Here is a 23,515-nt window from a genome sequence, read left to right as displayed (position 1 = left end):
TGAAATGTGAGGGCAAACAACGGGATTCCTGGGCAAGGGAATGGCATGTGCAGAGGTCCAAAGGTGAGAGAGAGCAGAATGAGAGTTTGGGGAGGGCTGAATTATAAGGCACAGTGGGCAGTCATGGTGGGAAATGAGACTGGGGAGTTTGTAGGCAGAAGATCATGAATATCAGGCTGGGGAGGTTGGATAGGACACAGAGGGCACTGGGGAGCCATGGGAGGTGTTAGAGGAGAGGCATGATCAGACTGCATTGTCAGAAGCAGGAGGATGGACTGAAGCAGGAGGTCCTGAGGCTGGGAGGCCAGGAAGGAGTACAGACCACGTCCCAGAGGGAAAGGATGCGACAGCCTGCAGGGGTTCTGGCACAGGGAGAAGACCTGTGAGCCCTGAGAGAGGAGAAAGGGCAGCACCGAGAAACAACCAGGCCTGACCCTGTCTCTGGCCTCCCCTGTCCATCACGGGGGACAAAGAAAAAAGAAAAATCTATGACAACAGAGGACTTGCAAGTGTATTTGCTAATTGCAATCAATGGGCTGCAGTTATGGAAGATGTTAATGTGGGGGAAATGGACAGAGGAGCCCATGGGAAGTCTCTGTATTCAATCTGCAACTCCTCTTAAATCTAAAATGATTTCAAAAATCATTTTAAAAAATGATTTTAAGAAACTTATAAGTTCTGCCTCAGAGTGAAAGAAACACAAAGTAAAGACCAAGTAATTGAGAAGGAAGAAAAACCTGGAAGGCTTCCTGAAGGAAGAGGCATTTAAGCTGTGCCTTGAGGTGTTTGAGAGGCAAAAAAAAAAAAAAAAAAAAACCGAGCAGGCAGCACATCAGCTAAAGATGCCAAATCTTCGAGCTCCTGGGCATAAAAGAAGAAAGACTGGAAGGAAATGTGTGAATAGTGACTTGGTCTTGCCCGCACAGCCGGGTGGAGGTTGAAGGTGGGGAACAGGGGTGCAGACACCTCACCTTGCGGTCCAGGTTCAGGGGCTTCCCCACCAGTGGCAGGGTGATGAGTTTCTTGGTGCCCTGGCTCCAGGCTCCCAAGAAGAAGTCAGCCAAGATTCCGTGCCTCGTGGCTTTCTCAGGCCCCGACAAGTAGCGTTCCCGGACCACCTCAGCCAGCTGTCTGCAGAGAGGGGACATGGGCTGGTGGGCCTGGGGGCCCGGCAAGCTCGGAGCTGTCAGGAGACAGTTCCCAAATGCAAGTCCACCCTAAATCACCATCCAGATACTCACTAAGTCTTCTGACCACCTGTCCTAGTTGCTACTTAACATTTATCTCTTAATCTACCCATCTTTCCCCCCCTCAAATAAACTTATTTAAAAAGGAACCTTTGGGCTCCTCGTGTTAAACATAAAATAAGTTATTGAATGACCCAGCAATTCTATCCCTGGAATTTTATACAGTATAAATGCAGTATATATATTCTGAGTATATACCAAGAGAATTGAAAAACTTGTACACACAAGTTCACAGCAGCACTATTCACACTCGCCAAAAGGTGGAAGCAACCCAAATATCCATCAGTGGGTGAACAGATAAGTAAATGGTGATGCATCCATACAACCATAAAGAGGAATGAAGCGTTGACACGTGCTGTAACGTGGATGAATCTTGAAAACATGATGCTGAGCGAGAGAAGCCAGACACAAAAGGCCACATGTTGTGTGATCCCATCGATATAAAATGTCCAGGCTAGGCCAGGCGCAGAGACAGAACGTGGGTTAGAGGTTGCCAGGGGCCGTGGGGGAAGAGGGGGTGACTGCTCATGGGGCCGGGGTCTCCTTTGGGGTGATGAACATGTCCTGGAACTACTTAGAGGGGATGGTTGCAAACGCTGTGAATGTACTAAGTGCCACTGAATTGTACACTTAAAAATGGTGACTTTTATGAGTGAACTAGAGGCCCGGTGCACAAATTCGTGCACACATGGGGTCCCTTGGTCTGGCCGGTGATCGGGGCCATCTTGACCAGTCCCAATCGGCCAGACCCCAGCAGCAAGCTAACCTACCAGTTGGAGCATCTGCCCCCTGGTGGTCAGTGTGCATCATAGCGACTGGTTGAGCAGTCGACACTTAGCATATTAGGCTTTTATTCTATAGGATTTCTCCTCATAAAAAACACGTTAGTTGTGTTAGAGTCGGGGCATGGAAACCATTGAATGCTGGACCACGTGGACTTGACCCCTGGGGATGGGGAGAGGAGAGGATCTGGACCGAGGAGGAGCCTGGTCAGTGAGCTCTTGCTCTGGGGCACGCAGACAGCGTGGCCTCGGCACTGGACCCACCTGTGGGCGACGGCCAGGAGTGTGAAGCCATCCACAGGCCGCCTGGCCAGGCAGTTGCCCAGGTCACGGCGGAGCCTCACCCACAGCAGGGGTGGGAAACGCAGCAGCTCCTTGCTGGGCGGGGTCCAGTCCTGGTACACAGCCTGCAGGACCTCATCATCCAGGGACAGGACGTCCTTCAGCTCAGCCTCCGAGAGCCCGTGCCTGCAGGAGGAAGGACGGGAAACACACCTGTGGCTCCTGCGCGTAGAGGACGCAGACACCAGGGGATAGAGGGACATGGCCAGCTGCACAGTGTCCTGCCCGACACCCCGGGGATCAGCGTTTGGACAGTGCCCAGGCCCAGAGGGCACCAATGTCTGGTTCCAGCTGTACCCATCACGTAAGACCTTTCCTTCTGCATCCACACAGCTACAACCCCTCAAACCACCCCCTCCCCAGGGGAGCATCGGGAGGGAGAGAGGAGGTAACTTGGGAAAATAATGCAAAAAACAACTATGCCCACCCCAGGCTACCCCACATTTCCTGGCCTGAGAAAGGGCTGAGTGAGAGAGAGGGAGAGGCTTTACATGGGGCGATCGATCGTCTGAAGTTTTGGTGCTGAACTGAATGGACTTTCCAGCACCTGCGAGCGAGAGGGCTTCGCAGGGACGGACACTGTCAGAATTCATTTCGGAGCAGGGGAGCGCGGGAGGCTGGCGTCTGCTTTCACCTCACTTACAAACTCGTGTGGATTTTTTAAAAAATTCTGTCATGTTGAGCAAAGTCTTTGTTAGGGTCGATCAAACCTAAGGGTCTTCATTTGGATCAAGACACTTGCCACATGCTTCACTTACAGAGATTACCTACTGAGAATTCTCTGATGCATGACAAGGTGGGTATCAACAGGAGAGAGAGAGAGAGAGAGAGAGAGAGAGAGAGAGAGAGAGAGAGCAGAAGGGTCTCTCAGGCTGAGGTGGACTTCCTCACACTCAGCACTGCTGACATGTGGGCTCCATCATTCCCTGAGGGGTGTCCTGTGCACGGCAGGGTGTTGAGCAGCATCCCTGACCTCCACCCATTAGAAGTCAGTAGCAGCCCCATCCCGAGTTATGACAACAAAAATTTCCCCAGGCATTGCCAGGTGGGGGTATGTGTGGGGAATCTCCCAGGGTGAGAACCGCTGGCCTAGAACAACTCAGATCCGTCCTGGGGGCGGAGCTCAGCTGGGCTGCTGGGTGCTGTGAGGGGAACACACTCCTGGCTCCACCATCACACCAATGACTCCGTCTGCAAACAGCATATGTTCATTGAGCTGGAGGCACTGAAGTCCCCTCCCCTGCAGTCACCATCCTTCTACCGCCTTCCGCATCCAGAGGAGGGGAGGGTGGGGGTTGGGGGAGTCCTGCCCTCGGTGAAGCCCCTCTGCTTTACTAATTGGATCAGATGTGGAGCCAGAAAGGCCAATTGATTTCTGTCTCCCCGGATTTCGCAGGACGATGGCGTCAGGTCCCTGAAACGGGAGCTCACGATGCCAACAGAAGCTTGAGGCAAGCTGGACTTCTGGGGAGGAGAAAGGAAGGGCCTCGCACAAAAGCTGACGTGCGGAGCGGATCCAGAGGGAGAGGGGATGAAAAGCTGCCCTGATTCCTGTGGCTTGCCTGTTTCCATGACAACCTGCTTCCTCCATAAAGACAGCATCGCAGTGGCCTGATGGCCCAAACCCTTTATTCCGGAACATTCCCCAGTCTATCGTTGTAGAGTCCATGCCAGGCCCCCACTCTGGGGCACCGGTGGCGAAATCTGGGGTATGCCCCCTGGAGCTGGCTTTGGAGCGGCCCTGGATTCCCCAGCTCCTCCCGTGGCCTCCGCATAAAGCCCTGGCTGCTTAAGCGTTCGTTCGTGTGAATGGGATTCTGTTCCTGGCAAACCAACCAAGCAACAAACAAAAAGCCCCCTCGCTGATCCCCGCCCATCTTGCCTGATTTGTGGCAAACGATAAAGGTCGGAAAGAGAAAAACTGCCCCCAAAACAGAGAAGAGGCAAAATTGCACTGTCAAGCATTTCTGCTGATGGGCTCGCGTGTTCCCGGCGGCTTTTATCAAGGGAAAGCTCTACTGCCTGGTGTGTCTGCTAATTGGCCTCCATCCCTCCCTCCTGGGGCGGGAGCTCAGCTGGGCTGCTGGGTGCGTGAGATGAACACGCTTCTAGCTCCTGCTCGTTTTTTCTGACTCACTGTCCACACCTGGCATCTCTGAGCCGTCCCTGCTGACCATCCTGACCCAGGTTCACCAGAGTTTGCAGCCCCAGAACTTTCTCTGGGCTGAGCAAACTTCGTTTCTTTAAACTCCGTAAACACACTAGAATTGGATTTTCCTGTTACAGTTTTGCTGACTCCCATGCCACAAGCCTATAATTAGATGTAGATACAGGCTTGAGGTTGAGTCTTCAGAGAAGTTTGCTTTTTAAAAAAATATGTATTTTTATTCCTTTCAGAGAGGAAGAGAGAGAGAGAAACATCAATGATGAGAGAGAATCATGGATCGGCTGCCTCCTGCACGCCCCCTACTGGGGATCCAGCCTGCAACCTGGGCATGTGCCCTGACTGGGAATTGAACCAGTGACCTCTTAGTTCATAAGTCGATGCTTAACCACTGCGCCACACCGGCTGGGCCAGAGAAATTAGCTTTCAGAAGAATTTTTTTCTGAGATCTCCCGCACGTTGTTTAGTAATTAGAAAGGGGAGCATTGCACCTTACAGTGGGGGAAAAAATTGGTGCCCAAGCATCATTCAGGTTTAACCTGGATGTGATCACAAGGAGACATCAGACCAAACAACAGGTGGAAAGACCTACAATCTCTTTACACCCCCCCCCCCCCCACCCCACCCCCCGCCACAAGCTGTGCTCCCTGGACCAGCAGCATCGAAGGAGAGATACCCGAGTCCCAGGCCCTACCCCAGACCTCCTGTACCAGACCCATTATTCAAAAACAGGACCAGGATACATATACCCATTATAAATTGAGGAATGTATCCCTGGCTGGTTTGGCTCAGTGGATAGAGCATCAGCTTGCAGACTGAAGGGTCCCAGGTTCGAGTTCAGTCAAGGGCACATATAGGTTGTGGCTTGATCCCAGCCCTGGTAGGGTCATATGCGGGAGGCAACCAATCCATGTGTCTCTCTCACATTGATGTTTCTCTCTGTCTCTCCCCCTCCTTTCCACTCTCTCTAAAAAAATCAATGGAAAAATAGCCTCGGGTGAGGTGAGGATTAACAACAACAAAAAGTAAAAAAATAATTGAGGAATGTGGTCCATGCTCTTCGAAAGGGCAAAGACAGACAACAGAATGTTCCCGATTATAGGAGACCAAAGAGACGACAACCAAATGCAATGTGTGGTTCTGAATTGGCAGCTATGAAGGACATTTTGTGACAATTGGCAAGTTTTAACTACAAACTGTGTATTAAATATAATTGTGTCGGTGGTACATTTCCTGTGTTTCATAATTGTCCTGTGGCAGTGTGGGGTTCTAGTTGTCCTTGTTCTTAGGAAATATGTAACATATTTAAGGGTAAAGAGGAATGATGCCTGTAATAAATTCTCAAATGGTTCAGGGGAAAACTATATGTGTATTTGTATGTGTATGTATATGTATAAACAGATAGATATAGAGACAGATTAGATAGATAAATAAAAAGGGAGAATGATAGATAAATAGAACGGATTATAATAAAAGAAAAATAGCTAGCTAGCTAGAGAAAAATAGATGATAGATCAGTAGAAAAAAATAGAAAGAAAGAAAAATGATAGATAGATAGATAGATAGATAGATAGATAGAAGGAGGAGGGTATGAAGGAAAACATTGGTAAATAAATAAGAGAGGGAGAGCCTGGCCGGCATGGCTCAGTGGTTGAGCGTCGACCTATGAACCAGGAGGTCACGTTTTATTCAGGTCAGGGCACGTGGCGGGGTTGCAGGCTTGATCCCCAGTGCAGGGCATGCAGGAGGCAGCCAATCAATGATTCTCTCTCATCACTGACGCTTCTATTTCTCTCTTCTTCTTCCTTCCTCTCTGAAATCAATAAACACATTTAAAAAAAGGAGAAAGAGAAGGACAACGAGAGGGAGGGCGACAAAGCTAATGCGGCCAATCGGTGATTCTGTAGGAAGGACGTTTGGCACCAGTTGCCAACTAGAGCCAATTCTGCCTGCAGGGGACACGTGGCAACGCCCGGGACAGTTTTGGTTGCCGTGACAAGGATGGCATCTTGTGGGTGGAGGCAAGGGATGCTGTTTACCACCCTCCTGTGCACAGGAGGCCCCCACACACTGAGAAGAGGAATGTGAAATCACACGGCCCCACCCACCCATGCTGGTCTTTGGTCTTTACAGCGTTAGGGCCACAGACCTTTTATAATATATATAGATATATAGATAGATAGATATATACCTATATATCTATCTATATCTATATCTATATCTATATCTATATCTATATCTATATCTATCTATCTATATATAGTAGAATATTACTCTGCCATAAAAAAGAATGAAATCTTGCCATTTGTGACAACCTGGATGACCTAGAGCAGCGGTTCTCAACCTGTGGGTCGCAATCCCTTTGGGGGTCGAACGACCCTTTCACAGGGGTCACCTAAGACCATCAGAAAACACATATATAATTACATATTGTTTTTGTGATTAATCACTATGCTTTAATTATGTTCAATTTGTAACAATGAAATTGGGGGTCACCACAACATGAGGAACTGTATTAAAGGGTCGCGGCATAAAGAAGGTTGAGAACCACTGACCTAGAGGGTTGTCTATTAAGTGAAATAAGTCAGACAACAACAAATACCATATGATTTAACTTATATGTGGAATCTAAAACACTAAACAAATAAATAAGCAAAACAAAACAGAAACAGACCCATAGATACAGAGAACAAGCTGATGGTTGTCAAAGGGGAGGAGGATGGGGGTGTCTGGAAAAGAAACAATATATGATCTAGAACAAGGTAATGTTGAAAATAATAATAATAATGAAGGTCAGATTAATATTATAAACTGTCATCAGACTCCCTCAGGTCTGTGCAAGGTTTTTGCTTGAGGTTTTCTGAGAATTTCCTTGTTTTCAAAAAAAACCTAAAAATTATTTTATGTGTAAAAAATAAGGCCGAAAGCACCTTTCCAACTGCCCTGGCCCGTGCGGCTCAGTTGGTTGGACATTGTCCCACACACTGAAAGGTTCCATCCCCGATCAGGGTACATACCTGGGTTGTGGGTTCAATCCCAGGTATGGGAGGCAACCGATCTCTCCCCCCTCCCCCTTCCTGTCTCTAAAATCAATACACACATGCTCAGGTGAGGATTAAAAACAAAAAAAGAAAAAACATGCATTGCAACTAATGTTTCTCAGCAATATGCATTACAATATGAATTGTATTTTAGATAGCAACTTAGTACATTAAGTCACATTTATTTTTAAGAGAGGAACTTTCATGTGGCATGTTTTGTATTTTTCTTGTACATGAGCTCTATTTACTGGCATAAAAGAATAAAATTAATCCAGGACTGTTTTTTTAATGTGGAGCAAAAACAGAGACTTACCGGGAAGACACAATGTAGCCCAGCACTCGGGCCACCAGGAGCGGCCCGTGGGTCTGCTCCAGCCGGGCACACAGCTCGTGCAGCATGTCCTCAGCCGTGGAGGCCAGAGGGGCGGGCACGGTGAAGGACGCCCATTTCCGGGCCTCCTCGAAGGCCAGCCTCAGCTGCCCGGGGTGCCCGCACTCGGGGAGGCCGGCCCACAGCAGGTCCCTCTGCCCTGGGCTCAGCGTCCTCCTGGAGGCTGCCAGCAGGAGCCGGATCATCTCTTGACCTTGGCTGCTGGAGAGGGGTTCCACCTCCCAGTAGGACTCTGGGTCCTTGAGCGTCTGCTGCACGGCGTCTAAAACTCCCCGCTGCCCTGAGCAGGCCGAGAAGATGAGGTGGACCCTGGGGGGACACTTGGGAGGCAGCCAGGGGACCCTCCTCCCATGGTGGGCGGAGTCCACATCATCCACGGCGTCCAGCAGGATCACCAGGGACTCGAAGTTTCGGCAGGAGACGGTGTGCAGGAGTGTGTGGAAAAACTGGACCACCCTGCTGTGGGCCTCCAGGACCTGGGCGGGAGGCAGGGGCAGCCCGTAGGCCAGGCACACCTGGAAGCAGATGCTCCGGAGCAGGCTGCGGGCATCGCCGCTCATCTGTGATGTCCCCAGAAGCCGCAGGACGGTCACCGTCTTGCAGCCCAGCAGCCCCGGCATCTGCTCGGCCAGCTTGCACATCAGAGCGGTCTTCCCGATGCCTGGGGGTCCAAGAAGCACCAGGGGCGTGTGGGGGTGATTGTCACTCTGCCGGAGTCGCTGCCCCACCCGGGCCAGGAGCTCCTGGCGCCCGCAGAAGGTCCTGGTGGCCTCGGCACTCAGCCCCAGGTGGTGGCGGATCTCCTGGTAGAGCCAGGCCAGTTCCTGCCGGCCCGCCTCCAGCTCCCGGAGGCGCTGGAGCACCTGGTGGTTAGCCCTGGCCACAAACTGCTCCCCCAGCTCCTGCAGGTACCGGGCGTGAGCCTTATTTTTGGGGTTCACCAGGTCGCGGCTCCACGGCAGGTGGTGGGCCTTGAGGACTCCCGGCTGCATGTCAGCGATGCGCCCCTTGAGGCTGCTGAGAAGGTTCTGGGCGTCTGTGTCCAGGCAGCCGTCTGCGAGCCGGTCCACCATCTTCAGGGCACAGTCTTCCAGGATGTGTCTGTTCAGGTCCTGGATCTCCCTCAAGAAGACAGTGGCCCCCTGCTCCCCGTCTGTCAAGCTCAGCAGACCCCGTTCTATCTCCCACTCGATGACTGCAGAAGTAGAGGAGAAGGGAAGAGTGTGTCATCCGCTGGCCTGGGTGGGGACACTGGGGAGACACATTTGGGAGGTGGGGGTAGTGGTTCTGAAACTCAACATGCGCCTGAGTGACATGGCATAACCTTAGACAAATGAATGCTCTCCAGTATGTCCCAATAAAACTTTACTTAAAAAAACAAACGGTGGGCTGGATTTGGTCCTCAGGCCATCCTGTGCCAGACCCTTGTCCCAGAGCAGGGAGCAGCCCTGATTCTCTCTCATCATTGGTGTTTCTATCTCTCTCTCTCCTTCTCTGTTCCTCTCTGGAATCAATAAAAATATTTTTAAAAAATAGATAAATAAATGAAAAGCAGATCCTCAGGCTTGCTCTCTCGCGCACTCTCCCCCCACCACCCTGCTGTGTGCTTTGTGGTTTGCTTGGAGAGGGAACATCACCTCTGGGATCTTTCTCCCAGAAACCTATCACCCCAGTCTCATCACAAGAAAACACCAGACAAGCCCAGAGTGAGGGACATTCTACAAAACACCTACCAGCACTCCTCAAAGTGGTCCAGGTCATGAAAAAAAACAAGGGAAGACAGAAACTGTCACAGACCGAGAAGCCTAAGGACATGCCGACTAAACACAATGTGGGGCCCTGGATGGGGTCCGGGGACATAGGGGGATGTTAACGGGAAAACAGGAAATCGGAAGGACGTCTGGAGTCTAGTTAATCATCCTGTACTGACGTTAAGTATCCGTGTCCATTTTTCAGTCCTAGCAAATGTAATGCGATCACATAAGATGTTACCTTATCTGAGCAAAGAACATACGGGAACGCTGCACTATGTTTGTAGCTTTATAATCTTGTACTTTCCTGTTAATCTAAAATGACCCTCCCTTTGCCGAGCTGGTGTGGCTCAGTGGTTGAGCGTCGACCTATGAACCAGAAGGTCACAGTTTGATTCACAAGGGAGCAGCTGATCAATGATTCTCTCTCATTATTGATGTTTCTCTCTCTCTCTCTCTCCCTTCCTCTCTAAAATCAATAAAAATACATTTAAAAATTTTTTTAAATGATCCTCTCTCCAAAAAATTTATTTTTTAAAAGTAAACATGTCATTACTAGAATTAATATATATCTAATAGATAATAATTGATATATTTTAATAAAATTTAAATATTAATATAAATTACTATATTTAGTACCTTTAAATAAATCAATATATTAAATTTGTGCACATATTTAATGTTCATAACATAAATTCATATATTTAATGTTGATAAATACATACGTTAAATTTTAGTAATAGATAATATATAATCAATATATTTTAATAAAATTAAATTCATATATTTATGTTTATAAATAAATTTATATATTTAATATTTTAGTAAAATAATATATAATTAATATATTTAACAAAATTAAGATACTATTAATATAAATTACTACATTCAATATCTTTAAATAAATCAATATATTTAATGTTTACATATAATATAAATCCACATATGTAATATATACATATTACATATAAACCCTAATAGGCAAATACAGTGGGGCCTTGACTTACGAGTTTAATTCCTTCCGTGACCGAGCTCGTAACTCAAATTACTCGTATGTCAAATCAAAAGTGAACGAGTGAGACACGTGATGCTAGGCTGATGTTGTGGCGTTCACTGTGATGTTCACTGCGCCAACTAGCGGTGGGGTATCTGAAGCTGGCTCGTAACCCGAATTTAGCTCGCAACTCAAAGCAAAAAATCGGCCAAGAGACAGCTCGTATCTCGAAAAACTCGTTAGTTGGGACACTCGTAAGTCAAGGCCCCACTGCAGACCGAACAGCGGAACAACCAAAAAACTGAACAACTGGTCGATATTACGTGCGCTGACCACCAGGGGGCACATGCGGAACAGGGCAGGTGTCGGCTCAGTGTGATGGTGGAGCAGGTAAGCGGGAGTGCCAGACCAAGGCAGGGCACTGGCCACTGTCATCGGGGTGAGCCTCTGGTGGTTACTGAAAATTCTTTGCTCCTGTGCACCACAGTCCCACCCCATGCTCACACCCGCTGCCGATGCCTGGCACCCGCCCCAATCGCTTGGTGCCGTCAGTGGGTGCAAGTGGCGCCTGCCAGTCCCAATTGCCCCTGAGGGCTTCTCCACCTCCCCCTGCTCCTGAGGGGCGATTGGGGCCAGTGCCGGGCACTTGCACCCGCTGACAGTCAGTGGGTGTGAGTGGAGCTGGGCACTGTCAGTGCGTGGGAGCGGCAGCGGCGGGAGAGGGGCTGCTGGCAGACAGTGGGAGGGGTTGGGTGGGGGCATGGAGGATGGGTCAAGACCCGCCCCTGTGCCCACAGCAGCCTCTTGGCCCACAGTTCCTTTCAAGGTGCACGAATTGGTGCACTGGGCCCCTAGTATATTTATAATATAAATTCATATATTGAATATGTAGATAAGTGAATTTATATATTTTATAGTTTTAGTAATATAAATTAATGTATTTAATAGTTTGAGTAACATAAATTCCTACATGTAATGTTTGGTGATATAAGTTGACATACTAATAACCCACAAACTGATGTATTACTAACCCACAAGTGATAAGGACCTGTTTCTTGCTGGCGGCAAGTGGTGGGGAAGGGACCTGATTATGCTGCATTTGTAGAAAAGTCTTTCTGATATCTGGAGTGGAGGATGACGTGGGTGGAGGGTGGGGGGAGAGGTGAGGGGCCGGGCGGGAGCCGGTGATGGACTCAGCAGTCGCAGGGTCTGACCCCTGCTCTCACCCTGGGCCAGATGAGACTCCTCCTCCCTGGGCCCGTTTCCCCTCTGAGGCAGGCGCAGCAAGGCCAGAGCACTGAGCTCTCCGCACCGTCTAACTTGGGCGTTCAGTTTTCCCAGGATTGTCCTGGGTTTGGCCCTAATAGTCCTGCATCCCTGGAGCCTCTTGGTCCAAGGCAAACAGGGAGGATGGTTGTCTTAGAACATGTCCCCTAAAGCCAGGAGCCTCCCTGGGAGAAGCGATGGAGCCGGAGGAGGAGAGGAGGATCCTAAGACTTAACTGGAACACGGCTGAACGCTCCAGGGTCATCTGTAAAATGACCTTTCTGAGAACCAGGGAGCTAGGCTGGTTCAGCACTAATAGAAATGCGGACCGTGGCATTTGGACAACACTCAATGTGTATTCTGAACACGTGGGCATTGCCCATGGGTCCCGGGGAGTCTCACTACCTCACCTGACCGTTGGTAGCGATGCCACTGCTCCTGGGTGATGAGGCCCAGCCTCCTGGCTTCCTGGGCTCCACGGCGCAGCACAGAGGTCAGGGTGGCCTCCTCCGGCGCACGGGTGTCCCCGGTGCCCAGGGCCTGCAGCACGTAGCTGGGGGGCACAGTGTTCTCGTCCCTCCGGAAGTGGTGAGCCACCAGCTCCAGGTCACCTGGCCTGGCGGTCAGCTGGGCCTTCAGTGCCTCCCACTCCTTCTCCTCGATCAGCGTGGGGACCGGACAGGGGCCGTACTGGTCACCTAGGAGGGCCTGGCAGGGAGAGGGTAAGGGAGACGGGCACGGGTTCAAATCTCGCTCTGGCACTTAGCTCTATGACCCTTGGTGAGGCACACAGAGCTCCTAAAAATGTGTCTGGCTGTGGTGCGATGGTGAAAATCACATTAAGAAGTGCAGGCAGCCCTAACCGGTTTGGCTCAGTGGATAGAGCGTCGGCCTGCGGACTCAAGGGTCCCGGGTTCGATTCCGGGCAAGGGCATGTACCTTGGTTGCGGGCATATCTCCAGTAGGGGGTGTGCAGGAGGCGGCTGATCGATGTTTCTCTTTCATTGATGTTTCTAACTCTCTATCCCTCTCCCTTCCTCTCTGTAAAAAAATCAATAAAATATATTTTTAAAAAAAAAGTGCAGGCAGAGATAGCACCTGTGTGTGGAGGTACCTGAGAGCAGGGGAGGTACATTTGGAATCTGATCGAGCATCTTTTGCTTGGGAAGCCCTCTGTGGCAGTTGAATAGCAGCCCCCTCCCCCAAAGATATCTGGTCCTAATCCCTAGACCCTGTGAATGTACCTTTAATCAAACAAGGTTGTGATGTTGATTTTATGTGTCAGTTTGACTGAGCGAAGGGATGCCCAGATAGCTGGTCAAACATGGTTTCTGGCTGTGCCTGTGAGGGTGTCTCTGGAAGAGTTAGCATTGGAAGTGGTGGACTGGATAAAGTAGATGGTCCCCAGTGCTGGTGGGCCTCATCCAATCCACGAAGGGCCCCACAGAACAAAAAGGAGAAAGGGCAAACTTCCTCTCTGCTTGAGCTGAGATATCTGTCTGCTGTCGTTGGACATCGGTTCTCAGGTATTCAGACTCAGATGGGGATTTACACCATCAGCCCCTCAATTCTCAGGCCTCAACACAGGCTGAATTATACCACCGGCTTTCCTGGGTCTCCTGCTTGCAGATGACATATGTAGAACTCCTCGACCTCCATAATCATATGAACCAATTCCTATAACAAATCTCCTCTTATCTATCTATCTATCTATCTATCTATCTATCTATCTATCTATCATCTATCCATCCCGAGATCCCTCACTAATACCAGAGTCTTTGCTGATGCAATTAAGTTAGATGGGCCCTAAATGCAATCCTGAGACCTAAATGCAATCCTGAGACTCTATCTATACTAATAAAAGGGTAATATGCTAATTAGACCGGGAGACCTTCCGGACATCCTTCCAGACAAAGCCATGGTGGCGGGGCTGAGGCAGAGGCGGTTAGGGGGCAATCAGGCCAGGAGGGGGGGGGGAGTTGGGGGTGAGCAGGGTGGCGGGGGGCATTTGGGGACAAGAAGGCCGATTTGGGGGATGGTTGGGGGCAAGCAGGCCAGCAAGGGGGAGCAGTTGGGGGCAATCAGGTCTGCAAGGGGGGGGCAGTTGGAAGCGAGAAGGCCGATTTGGGGGGCGGTTGGGGGCAAGCAGGCTGGCAGGCAGAGTGGTTAGGGGCAATCAGGCAGGCAGGCAGGTGAGTGGTTAGGAGCCAGCGGTCCCAGATTGCGAGAAGGATGTCTGACTGCCGGTTTAGGCCCGATCCCATCTCGGGCCTAAACTGGCAGTTGGACATCCCCTGAGGGGTCCCAGATGGGAGAGGGTGCAGGCCGGGCTGAGGGACACCCCCCCTCCCGTGCACAAATTTCACCGGGCCACTAGTATATATATACAAGCCTAAGCGACTGTCCGACAAGTCTGACCATCCAACCGGTAGCTATGACACACAATGACCACCAGGGGGCAGACACTCTGACCAGTAGCTATAATGCACACTGACCACCAGGGGGGCAGGCGCTCAACGCAGGAGCTGCCGAGCTGTGGTGACTTGGCAGCCACAGTTCTCGGGTGACGCACCCAGAACCAGAGAGGAGGGAGCCCGATTCCGGGATGCATCACCCGAGAACCACCCTCTCACAATCTGGGACCCTTCGGGGGATGTCGGAGAGCAGGTTTCAGCCCGATCCCCGCAGGCCAGGCCGAGGGACCCCACCAGTGCACGAATCCATGAACCAGCCCTCTAGTCCAGCGGTCACCAACCTTTCGGACCTCACGGACCATCAGTGAGGTTGGTGACTGCTGTTCTAGTCTTTAATAAGAGACAGGCAGAGGGAGATTTAACACAAGCAAAAGTGGAAAAGATGATATGACAACAAAGCTAGAGATTGGAGTGATGCAACCACAAGCCAAGGATGCCTGGAGCCCCCAGGAGCTGGCAAAAATAAGAAAAAAATTCTCCCTGAGAAATTTAGGCAGGCGCACAGACCTGCTGACACCTTGGTTTCAGACTTCTGGCCTCCAGGCCACAAAAGAATAAATTCGGTTGTTTTAAGCCAACTGGTTTGTGGCCATTTGTTGCAGCAGCCCCAGGACATTCGTGTTCCCTTCTTTGTCCATAAGAGAAGATGGCAGCTCCTCATATGTAGGCACTGGGTTGCCCCAGGAATAGGCACTGGGACAAGAGCTACAGGCTCCATGGGTTCTGCCCAAATCTCATGCCCTGAAGTGGCCCTGGCAGCAGGACTGTCTCCAACAGCAGCCGGGAGCCGGGCCCAGTGAGGACTCACAAGTGCAGGAAGGATCCTGTCTTTATGCAGAATTTTGATATTTTCTTTCTTGTGGATTTTTTGGATCAATTTTGATTTTTTTTTTAAAAAAAGATTGCACTAAAATATTTGTCTTGATAACTACGATTTTTGGCACCCCCTTAAATTTTGTGCTGAAGGCGAGTGCCTCACTCCTCCCAGCTCTAATGCTCCCTGGAAAACCCGAAGTCCTGCTTCCTCCTTGTTAGATGTGGAAACTGAGGCCCCAGAGAAGGTGCCAAATTGGAATTGGGGGGCAGGTAATCAGGTCCCAACGTGGAACCTCTGCGTTCTGAACACAGTCATTCCTCAAATATTTATTGAGCCAAGCCCATGACAGCTGCTCAAGAGACAGCAGTGACCAGAACAGGCTGGGTCCTTGCCTTCCTGGACCTGGGAGTCCTAACAGGTCAGTCAGGCACCAACGTCAAAGTGCAGCTGATGCTAGGAATAAAGGATAAACATGTGGGCTGTAGAGTCAGGAAAATTCCCCCGAGGAAATGAGGCTTGAGCTGCAGAATAAGCTCTGAGAAGGATGCACTGGACAGAGAGCCTGGCAAACAGCGAAAACAGCATGTGCAAAGGCCCTGTGGCAGGAAGTGCAGGCATGTACAAGCAGAGGAAACAGCATGTTCCAGTGCAGGAAAGCACCAATAAGAAGGGAGCAGTGGAGGGAGAAAAGGCCATGCTAAGGGCAAGATTTTGTAGGGTGTGGTGAGGGCCAACTATTTTGGTTCTGGTGCTGAGAACACTAGGAAACCCTCTCTCTGCCCCAACAGATTCCGAGAAAGTGCAGACTGGAATGCAAGAGAATTAGGTCTAGAACATAGGGCCCAGAGTCTTGAGTTTCCTCATGAAATAGAAGCAAGCACCCCTCCCCCTTCATTGGGTTGCTCCAGAATATCCCAGGGGTGTGCACCCCGGAAACCTGGATATGGAATCTGAGATGACAGGATGTTGAAGAGGACACGGTTCTCCCAGGGCCTTCCCAATAGCCACAGCCTTGGAGGGACAAGGGGAGTTGAGAAAGGTGTCACCAGCAAACCACAGACCAGAGATCTTAGGAAGAAGACAGATGGTTAACATATTTTTTAAAATTAAATACTGCTCAGGTCTGTGGGACGGAAGCAAGGGGAGTGGGAAGAGCTGCAAAGAATGAGATCAAGGAGCTATCAGAAGCAACTGTCTGGAGACGCTGGAGCTTCTGGGGCCCCGAGAGACGCAGGGCCTTGAGGAGAAGCGCCTGGGGCGAGGTCCCCTGCCATGCCGCCTAATGACTTATTTACCAGAGAGAAGCCTCTCCAAGGGCCCCCAGCACAGCCCAGCTTTCCATGGAGAGCCCCCCAAACCAGAGCCGCTACAGGAGAAAGAAGCTGTGACTCTGGAGCGACAGCGGGGAGGTGCCTGGTGCAGCAGAAACGCAGGACGTGGGGACAGGTCCTCCATCCAATCAGCCCACAGAGCCCTTCTGGAAGGATTGGCGAGGTCCCTGGGCCGGTGGGGCCTGGGAGAAGCTCAGAGATCAGCCTCCGGTTCCCCGTGTCACCTGGAAACTGTGTTGTGCTTTTCACTGCCTTCCGTTTGGGTTGCAAAATCGAATCCCCCCCGGGGTTCTTTTTCTTCCCACCTCTCTTTTCCCTTTAATAATTTATTTTTCTTTTTTCTTTGAAACTTAACAAAATGATCAATCATCAGGCTCATTTGGAAAGCTAAATGAGAAGATTGGGAAAACATTATTTATGAAGGAGATACGCAAGCAAGACTATAGAGCTCTCCAGATGTTAGGTTGTATTTTAAAGCAACAATAACAAAAACAGAGTGGTTCAAAAGGTAACAACATCCGGTCACAGACACGTAAGTCCGTGGGATGTAAGGAACAGTGTGACGCCTGGAGTGAACACTGCCGCATGGGACATCTGAAAGCTGATCCTGAGAGTTCTCATTACAAGGGGAAGAAATCCTTCTCTCTTGCTTTCTTTATTGGTATCTATATGAAATGATGGATGTTAACGAAACTTACTGTAGTAATCACTTCGCTGTATACGTAAGTCAAGTCGTTATGCTGTATACCTTAAACATATACAATGCTGTATATCAGTTACCCTATATAATCCTATATAATAAAGAGCTAATATGCAAATGGTCGTCACGACCTCACACCCTCGTGCCCTTGCGCGGGGGCCGGGGTACCTGAGGCTGGGCTGGGGGACCTGAGGCCACGCCCCCCACCCTGCAGGGCTTGACGGGGGTGGGGCCAGCTGGGTCTGGGTCTCCCGCGAATTTGAGGCACCGTGGGTGGGTGGAGACTTAACTCTGAGTCCCGTGGCAAGCCCCAGACTCTGACCAGAGGGAGATTTTTGTATACATTTTTATTAATTTTCTTTCATCTCTGACACTTCTATTATAGAGAAAGGGCAAATAGCAATATTAAAATATTTCCTCTAATTAATTCCCTTTTAATGTGCACAAATTTTGTGCACCGGGCCACTAGTATCTCAATAAAGCTGGGGGGGGGAGGAGAAAAGGGGACAAAAGATGGTGCCAACACACCAACAAAAGTATAGGGCAAAAGAGTGAACCCAAGTGCCATCCTATACAATAAAAGCATAGTATGCAATTGTCCCCTTGACCGGGAGTTCGTCCGGGAGTTGACCAGGGGGCAGGGCCCGCCGGGGGAAGGCAGGGAGGCCCCGGCCCGCAGCCGGCAGCTGCAAGGGACCCCACCAGTGCACGAATTTCATGCACTGGGCCTCTAGTTATATAGACAAAACAATATATAACAAAGAAAGCTTCTCACACACCTTGTTTCTTGTAGGCAGGCCTGCTCTCTCAGGCAGCACTTTCTGCACCACGGGAAGTGTTCTCATCTGTGCTCTCCAATTACAGTGGCTCCTTGCCATCCCAGTGTGGGTAGGAGGACTGAGGAACTGAAATTTTACTTCTGCCTGATTTTAAATAATTTAAGTTTAAATCACCACATGTGGTTCATGTCTACCGCACTGGGCAGGCAATTCTAAGGCCAAACACACCTCGCCTAGTTCTCTTTATTTCCCTGGAAAAGAGCTTTTAAAATGGGGCCATCCTCTCCAACATTCTACAATCTTCTCTCCAGGAGAGGTTCAGAGTATTTTTATTTTTATTGGTAGCTGCTCGAAGCTTCTTTGTGATTAAGGTGTGTTGGGCAAAGATACTTTCTTGGCTTTTCCCCCTTTACTATCCTTCTTCTTTAATCCTCACTGGAGAACCTCACAGGTTCTTTGGGGTTTTTAGTTGGAGTTTATAAATGTTAAGGCATTTGTTTAGAAAAAAATATTTTGTTTTTTTGTGGGGTTTTTTTTGTCTCTTTTATTCTCTATATTTATACGATATTTTTAAACTTATTTATTTTATTTAATTTTTTAAAAATATATATATTTTATTGATTTTTTTTTTTTTTTACAGAGAGGAAGGGAGAGAGATAGAGAGTTAGAAACATCGATCAGCTGCCTCCTGCACACCTCCTACTGGGGATGTGCCCGAAACCAAGGTACACACCTTTGACCGGAATCGAACCTGGGACCCTTCAGTCCACAGGCCGACGCTCTATCCACTGAGCCAAACCAGTTTCGGCCTTATTTATTTTTTTAAACTGGTAAGGCATTTTCAGAGTTGGGATACTTTTCAATAATTATTTTAGTTTTTAGTTTTCTTTTTTAAAATCCTCACCCTAGGATATGTTTATTAATTTTAGAGAGAGAGGAAGGGGGAGAGAGAGAGAGAGAGAGAGAGAGCGAGCCTCCCAAATGTGCTCCAACCGGGGAGTAAACCCACAACCTTTTGGTGCATGGGATGATTTCCCAACCCACTGACCCACCCAGACAGGGCAGTTTTGGGCACTTTTTTCAACTAAAGGATGATTATAAGAAGTAGTGTACACTGTTAGTGGGAATGCAGACTGGTGTAGCCACTGTGTAAAACAGGAGTTTCCTCAAAAATTAAAAACGGAATTCCCTTTTGACCCAGTGATCCCACTTCTAGGAATCTGTCCTTAGCCATCAGAAACACCAATCAGAAAGAATGTATGCACCCCTGTGTTCATAGCAGCACAATGTACAATAGCTAAGACTTGGAAACAGCCTACACGATCATCAGCGGGTGAGTGGATAAAAAAGCTGTGGTACATCTACACAATGGAATACTACTCAGCTGTTAAAAAAGAAAGAGCTCTTACCATTTGCAACAGCACGGATGGACCTGGAGAGTATTATGGGAAGTGAAATAAGCCAGTCAGAGAAAGATAAGTATCATAGGATCTCACTCATATGTGGAATCTAATGAACAAAATAAACGGATGAACAAAACAGATCCAGAGACACAGAAGCATGGGACAGACTGTGGAATCTCAGAGGGAAGGTGGGGGCATGTGGGTGGGTGGGAAGAGATCAACCAAAGAACTTGTATGCATGTATGCATCACCCATGGTCACAGACAATAGGGTGGTGAAGGCCCTGGGTGGCGGGTGGAGGCGGGTTAGAAGAGGTCAGTGGGGGAGGGAAAGGGGACATGTGTAATACTATCAACAATAAAGACTTAAAATATAAATAAATAAAGTAGATGGAGTGGGAAAGCTCAAGGAAAATCCAGAGCCAATCCTAAGATCCCTTTGGACTTCAACACTCTGCTCTCTGACTTACGTGCTGCTTCCACTTGACTGTTAATGTCTGGATCTCAGCTAGCTCTGCAGAAAATGTGCTGCGAACGATTAGCAATGTCTGCCACAGACAGGCTATGGAGAGAGGGTGTGAGAGCAGAAATGACGCCTGGATTTGGCTGGGAAGCAGGGGCCATATCCTGGTGCTAGAAGAGACCTAAGGGCGACCCCATCTCTCCCAAGAGACTCACAACAAAAGCCGGCCCTAGGGATGTTTCCCGACACCGATCCAGCTCCTCCAAGCAGAGTTCCGTGGTCATGTGGTCAGTGGCCTGTGCGTGCTGAATCCCCCACCTCAGATCGACGACCTGGAGGTGACAAGAGTGGGTGCGTCAGGGACTCCGCAGGGTGCGTGACTTTTCAGTGGCCTTTGGCAAAGGCATAAAGTTTCTTTCAATAATTTTTGACAGCTTCTCCCCAAAGGGGGGCTGTCTGGATGAAAAGAACTTGACTGAATTCCCAGAGTAATCGCGAGAAAAGTATCAGGCAGATCCAGGTTGGGGGCATCCTCCCCGAGACTGCCAAGGTCATGAGCAACACGGGAAGGCCAAGGAGTCATCCCAAACTGGAGGAGACTGGGGAGACCTGACAACTAAATGCACCCGGGGTTCCCTGGGTGGGGTCTGGGGCTCGAGACCGAGAGGACGGGTGACATCCGGGTAACATCCGGAGGCTGGTTAATAACAATGAGCCAGCGTCCACTTCTTCGTTGTACAAGTGCACCTGATAATGTGACATGTTCACATTCAGGGAAAAACTGGGTGCAAGAAATATGGGAACTCTAAATCATATACAAGCTTCCTGTAAACCCCAATTCCCAAATAGAAGTTTACTTAAAAACATTAAAAAAAAAAAAGTAAGACCCTGAGCATTTTCAAACTGTTTCTTTTAAAGCAAGGAGGTGTCCGCACTTGTTCGCAGAGCCTTCTCTGCGAAGGAGGGTGTTTCGTTTGGCCAGAATCAGATTTGGCCAAGTCGCCTTGGCAACCGCACGCTTGCGGGCCGTTTTTGCCTCCTAGCCAGAGGAGGGCCTCCGGCAGAAGGAAGGGCTCCATTCAAGGAGCGAGGCTGACCCCGTGAAAGGCTGGGATGAGGAAGCGGGGAGGATGGGACGCAGAATAGTCCCTACCTCCTTAAATTATTTTGCCCCGAGGGAATAAATATTCCTAATGAACTACGCACAGGGTGAGAGGACCACAGTACTGACTGTGACTGGAGGAAGGAAGGGAGAAAGAAAAAGCGTCAGCCATCAGCCTTGGGGAGAACCTTCCCCCTCTGGGCCACTGTCCCCCATCTCTGATTGAGGATGTCCGCAGTGCGTGTTGCATAGCTAGCACCCATGTAGACATCAAGGGATGAACATTGGCGTTTATCAGTTCTCAACAAATCACTTGTTACCATCAGTTTCCAGGGCCTCTGCCATGGAGCTGTGTCTCGTGCTCAATGGCAGGCAGTGAATTTCCGGCAATGCTTCTTTCTTACTAATGTATCAATGATCCCTGTCTGGCTTGGCTCAGTGGGTAGAGCATCGGCCTGTGGACTGAAGGGTCCCGAGTTCGATTCCCGTCAAGGGCACGTGCCTGGGTGGTGGGCTCGGTCCCCAGTAGGGGGGCGTGCAGGAGGCAGCCGATTGATGATTCTCTCTCATCATTGATGTTTCCATCTCTTTCTCCCTCTCCCTTCCTCTCTGAAATCAATCAATATATATATATCAATGGCAGTTCTTCTTATAATCCAGGGACTTTGAGGTGCTGAATTGTTGTCATAAATGGCAAGGAGGCAGCGCCCATTGAGGTGGAGCCCCCAAAGATGGTTTGTCAGTTTCCACATCAAACGCCGAGGCAGTGATCCCCCCCCCCCCCCCCCCGCAGGTTGGTGTGAGCCGTGGGAGACTCTGTTTGGGGCCAGTAGCGACCGTGTCCAGCGCTCCGGAAAAAGGCACATCCCACTCAACACCCACCCTGCATGTCCCACAGCCCTCAAGCCGCCCCAGTGTGGGCAGGGCCAGGAGGGCAGGGAAAACAACACACAAATGACGCGTCCAAGGAGCGGGGTCTCAAGGCTTCCGCTCCGAGCAGTGTCACCCCGCCTGTGCCAACCGCAGTGCCCACAGCACAGCCGTCATCCCTCCACCCGCCTTTTCAAAAGACTTTCATCTCCCTGGCCCGTTGCCAGAACCAGCGACAGAATTTGCAGGGTCTGCGGCAAAAAGAAAGTGTGAGTCTCTTGTTCAAAAATCACGATGAATTTCAAGACGCAACAGGAAAGCATTCAACGGAGCACAGAGCCCCGCTGGGACTGCCCAGGCGGCACACCCTTGCTGCCTCTTTCCAGGCAGAGGAAACGGAGGCAGGCGGCGTGGGCAGGTGATGATTACCTCAAACATCAGGCCGTGCTTTTGGCAGAAGGTCTGCACTTCGGGGTACGCGGTCGTCTGCAGAGCTTCTCTCTCCGCATCCATATCTGCAGGGAACGACATGGAAGGTGTTCGATGGAAGACCCCAGAACTCCCCCCTGGTCCATGGCTCTGATTTTAGCTTCCTTCCCTCCCACCCAGGCTGAGGCCCTTGAGGGGAAATCAAAAGATACAAATACATGAGGTAGACCTAAGAAGACAAACCTCCTGGACTGCCCGGGACTCCCCAGGTATTAGCACTAAAAATCCCACACCCCAGGAAGCCCTTCGCTCCCAGCTAACCAGGGTGGGTAGTTGCCCTGGGTTAGGGCTGCCAGATAAAATACAGGATGCTCATTAGAGTTTGCATTTCAGATAAACAATGCATAACTTGGTAGCATAACTATAGCCCATTCCACACACCATTTGGGTAAATTTGCATTTCTAATAAACCCTGTTCAATGCGCACTTCAGCTAAGCAACAAATAACCTGTCCGCGTAAGTGTGTCCTGTTCCAGGCAATATTTGGATACCTTTGCATAGCTGATAACCCAGTTCAACTTGCATGTGAGATAAAAACAAATCATCTGTTACCATAAGGGATAGACTTATAGAAAACGATTATTCATTGTTTATCTGAGATGAAATTTAATTGGATACCCTGGTTTTGTTGTTGTTTGTTTATTTGTTTGTTTTTACTAAATCTGGCAGCCCTACCCAGCGTAGACCTGGATTCTAAGACCTTCTCCACCCTGACTTCACCGTGTGGCCTTATGCGGAGTGTCAGGCTAGCCTCAGTTTCCCCCTCTGCTCTTCAGGGCTGCAAGCTCCCAAAGTAGAAAAACCCCTTCTGGTCGCAGCCATTACTGATTTTTCAGCACTCACCACGGGTACTCAATGAATGTTGGTAGAACCACCGAGTCTACAAGTAAAAGTACCTAGTGCAACATAGGTTTTGAAGAAGCATTTGTTTTCTCCACAGGGCCAGGAGGAGGTCACATTAGTGTCTTTAAAAGGCCTCCCAGCTCTAGCCGGTTTGGCTCAGTGGATAGAGCCTGCGGGCCAAAGGGTCCTGGGTTCGATTCCGGTCAAGGGCATGTACCTTGGTTGCAGGCACCTCCCTGGCCCAGGACCCTGGTTGGGGCGTATGCA

At 49.7% G+C, this 23,515-nt stretch overlaps 1 protein-coding gene across 1 annotated transcript in view; it reads right to left on the bottom strand.

Annotated features, from left to right (window-relative positions):
• The window catches only part of NWD1 (NACHT and WD repeat domain containing 1), a 55,184-nt gene extending 32,759 nt beyond the window's left edge, over nt 1–22,425 (bottom strand). Inside the window, 7 exon segments of the mRNA XM_023763285.1 lie at nt 972–1,131; nt 2,294–2,497; nt 7,890–9,162; nt 12,389–12,686; nt 20,160–20,276; nt 22,346–22,380; nt 22,383–22,425. Coding sequence (XP_023619053.1) covers nt 972–1,131; nt 2,294–2,497; nt 7,890–9,162; nt 12,389–12,686; nt 20,160–20,276; nt 22,346–22,380; nt 22,383–22,425 — 2,130 coding nt within the window.
• Nucleotides 22,426–23,515: the final 1,090 nt, after the last annotated feature.

Source organism: Myotis lucifugus, unplaced genomic scaffold (genome assembly GCF_000147115.1).
Source record: "Myotis lucifugus unplaced genomic scaffold, Myoluc2.0 scaffold_280, whole genome shotgun sequence".
Taxonomy (NCBI): Eukaryota; Metazoa; Chordata; class Mammalia; order Chiroptera; family Vespertilionidae; genus Myotis; species Myotis lucifugus.
This window is presented reverse-complemented; position numbering and strand designations above follow the sequence as displayed.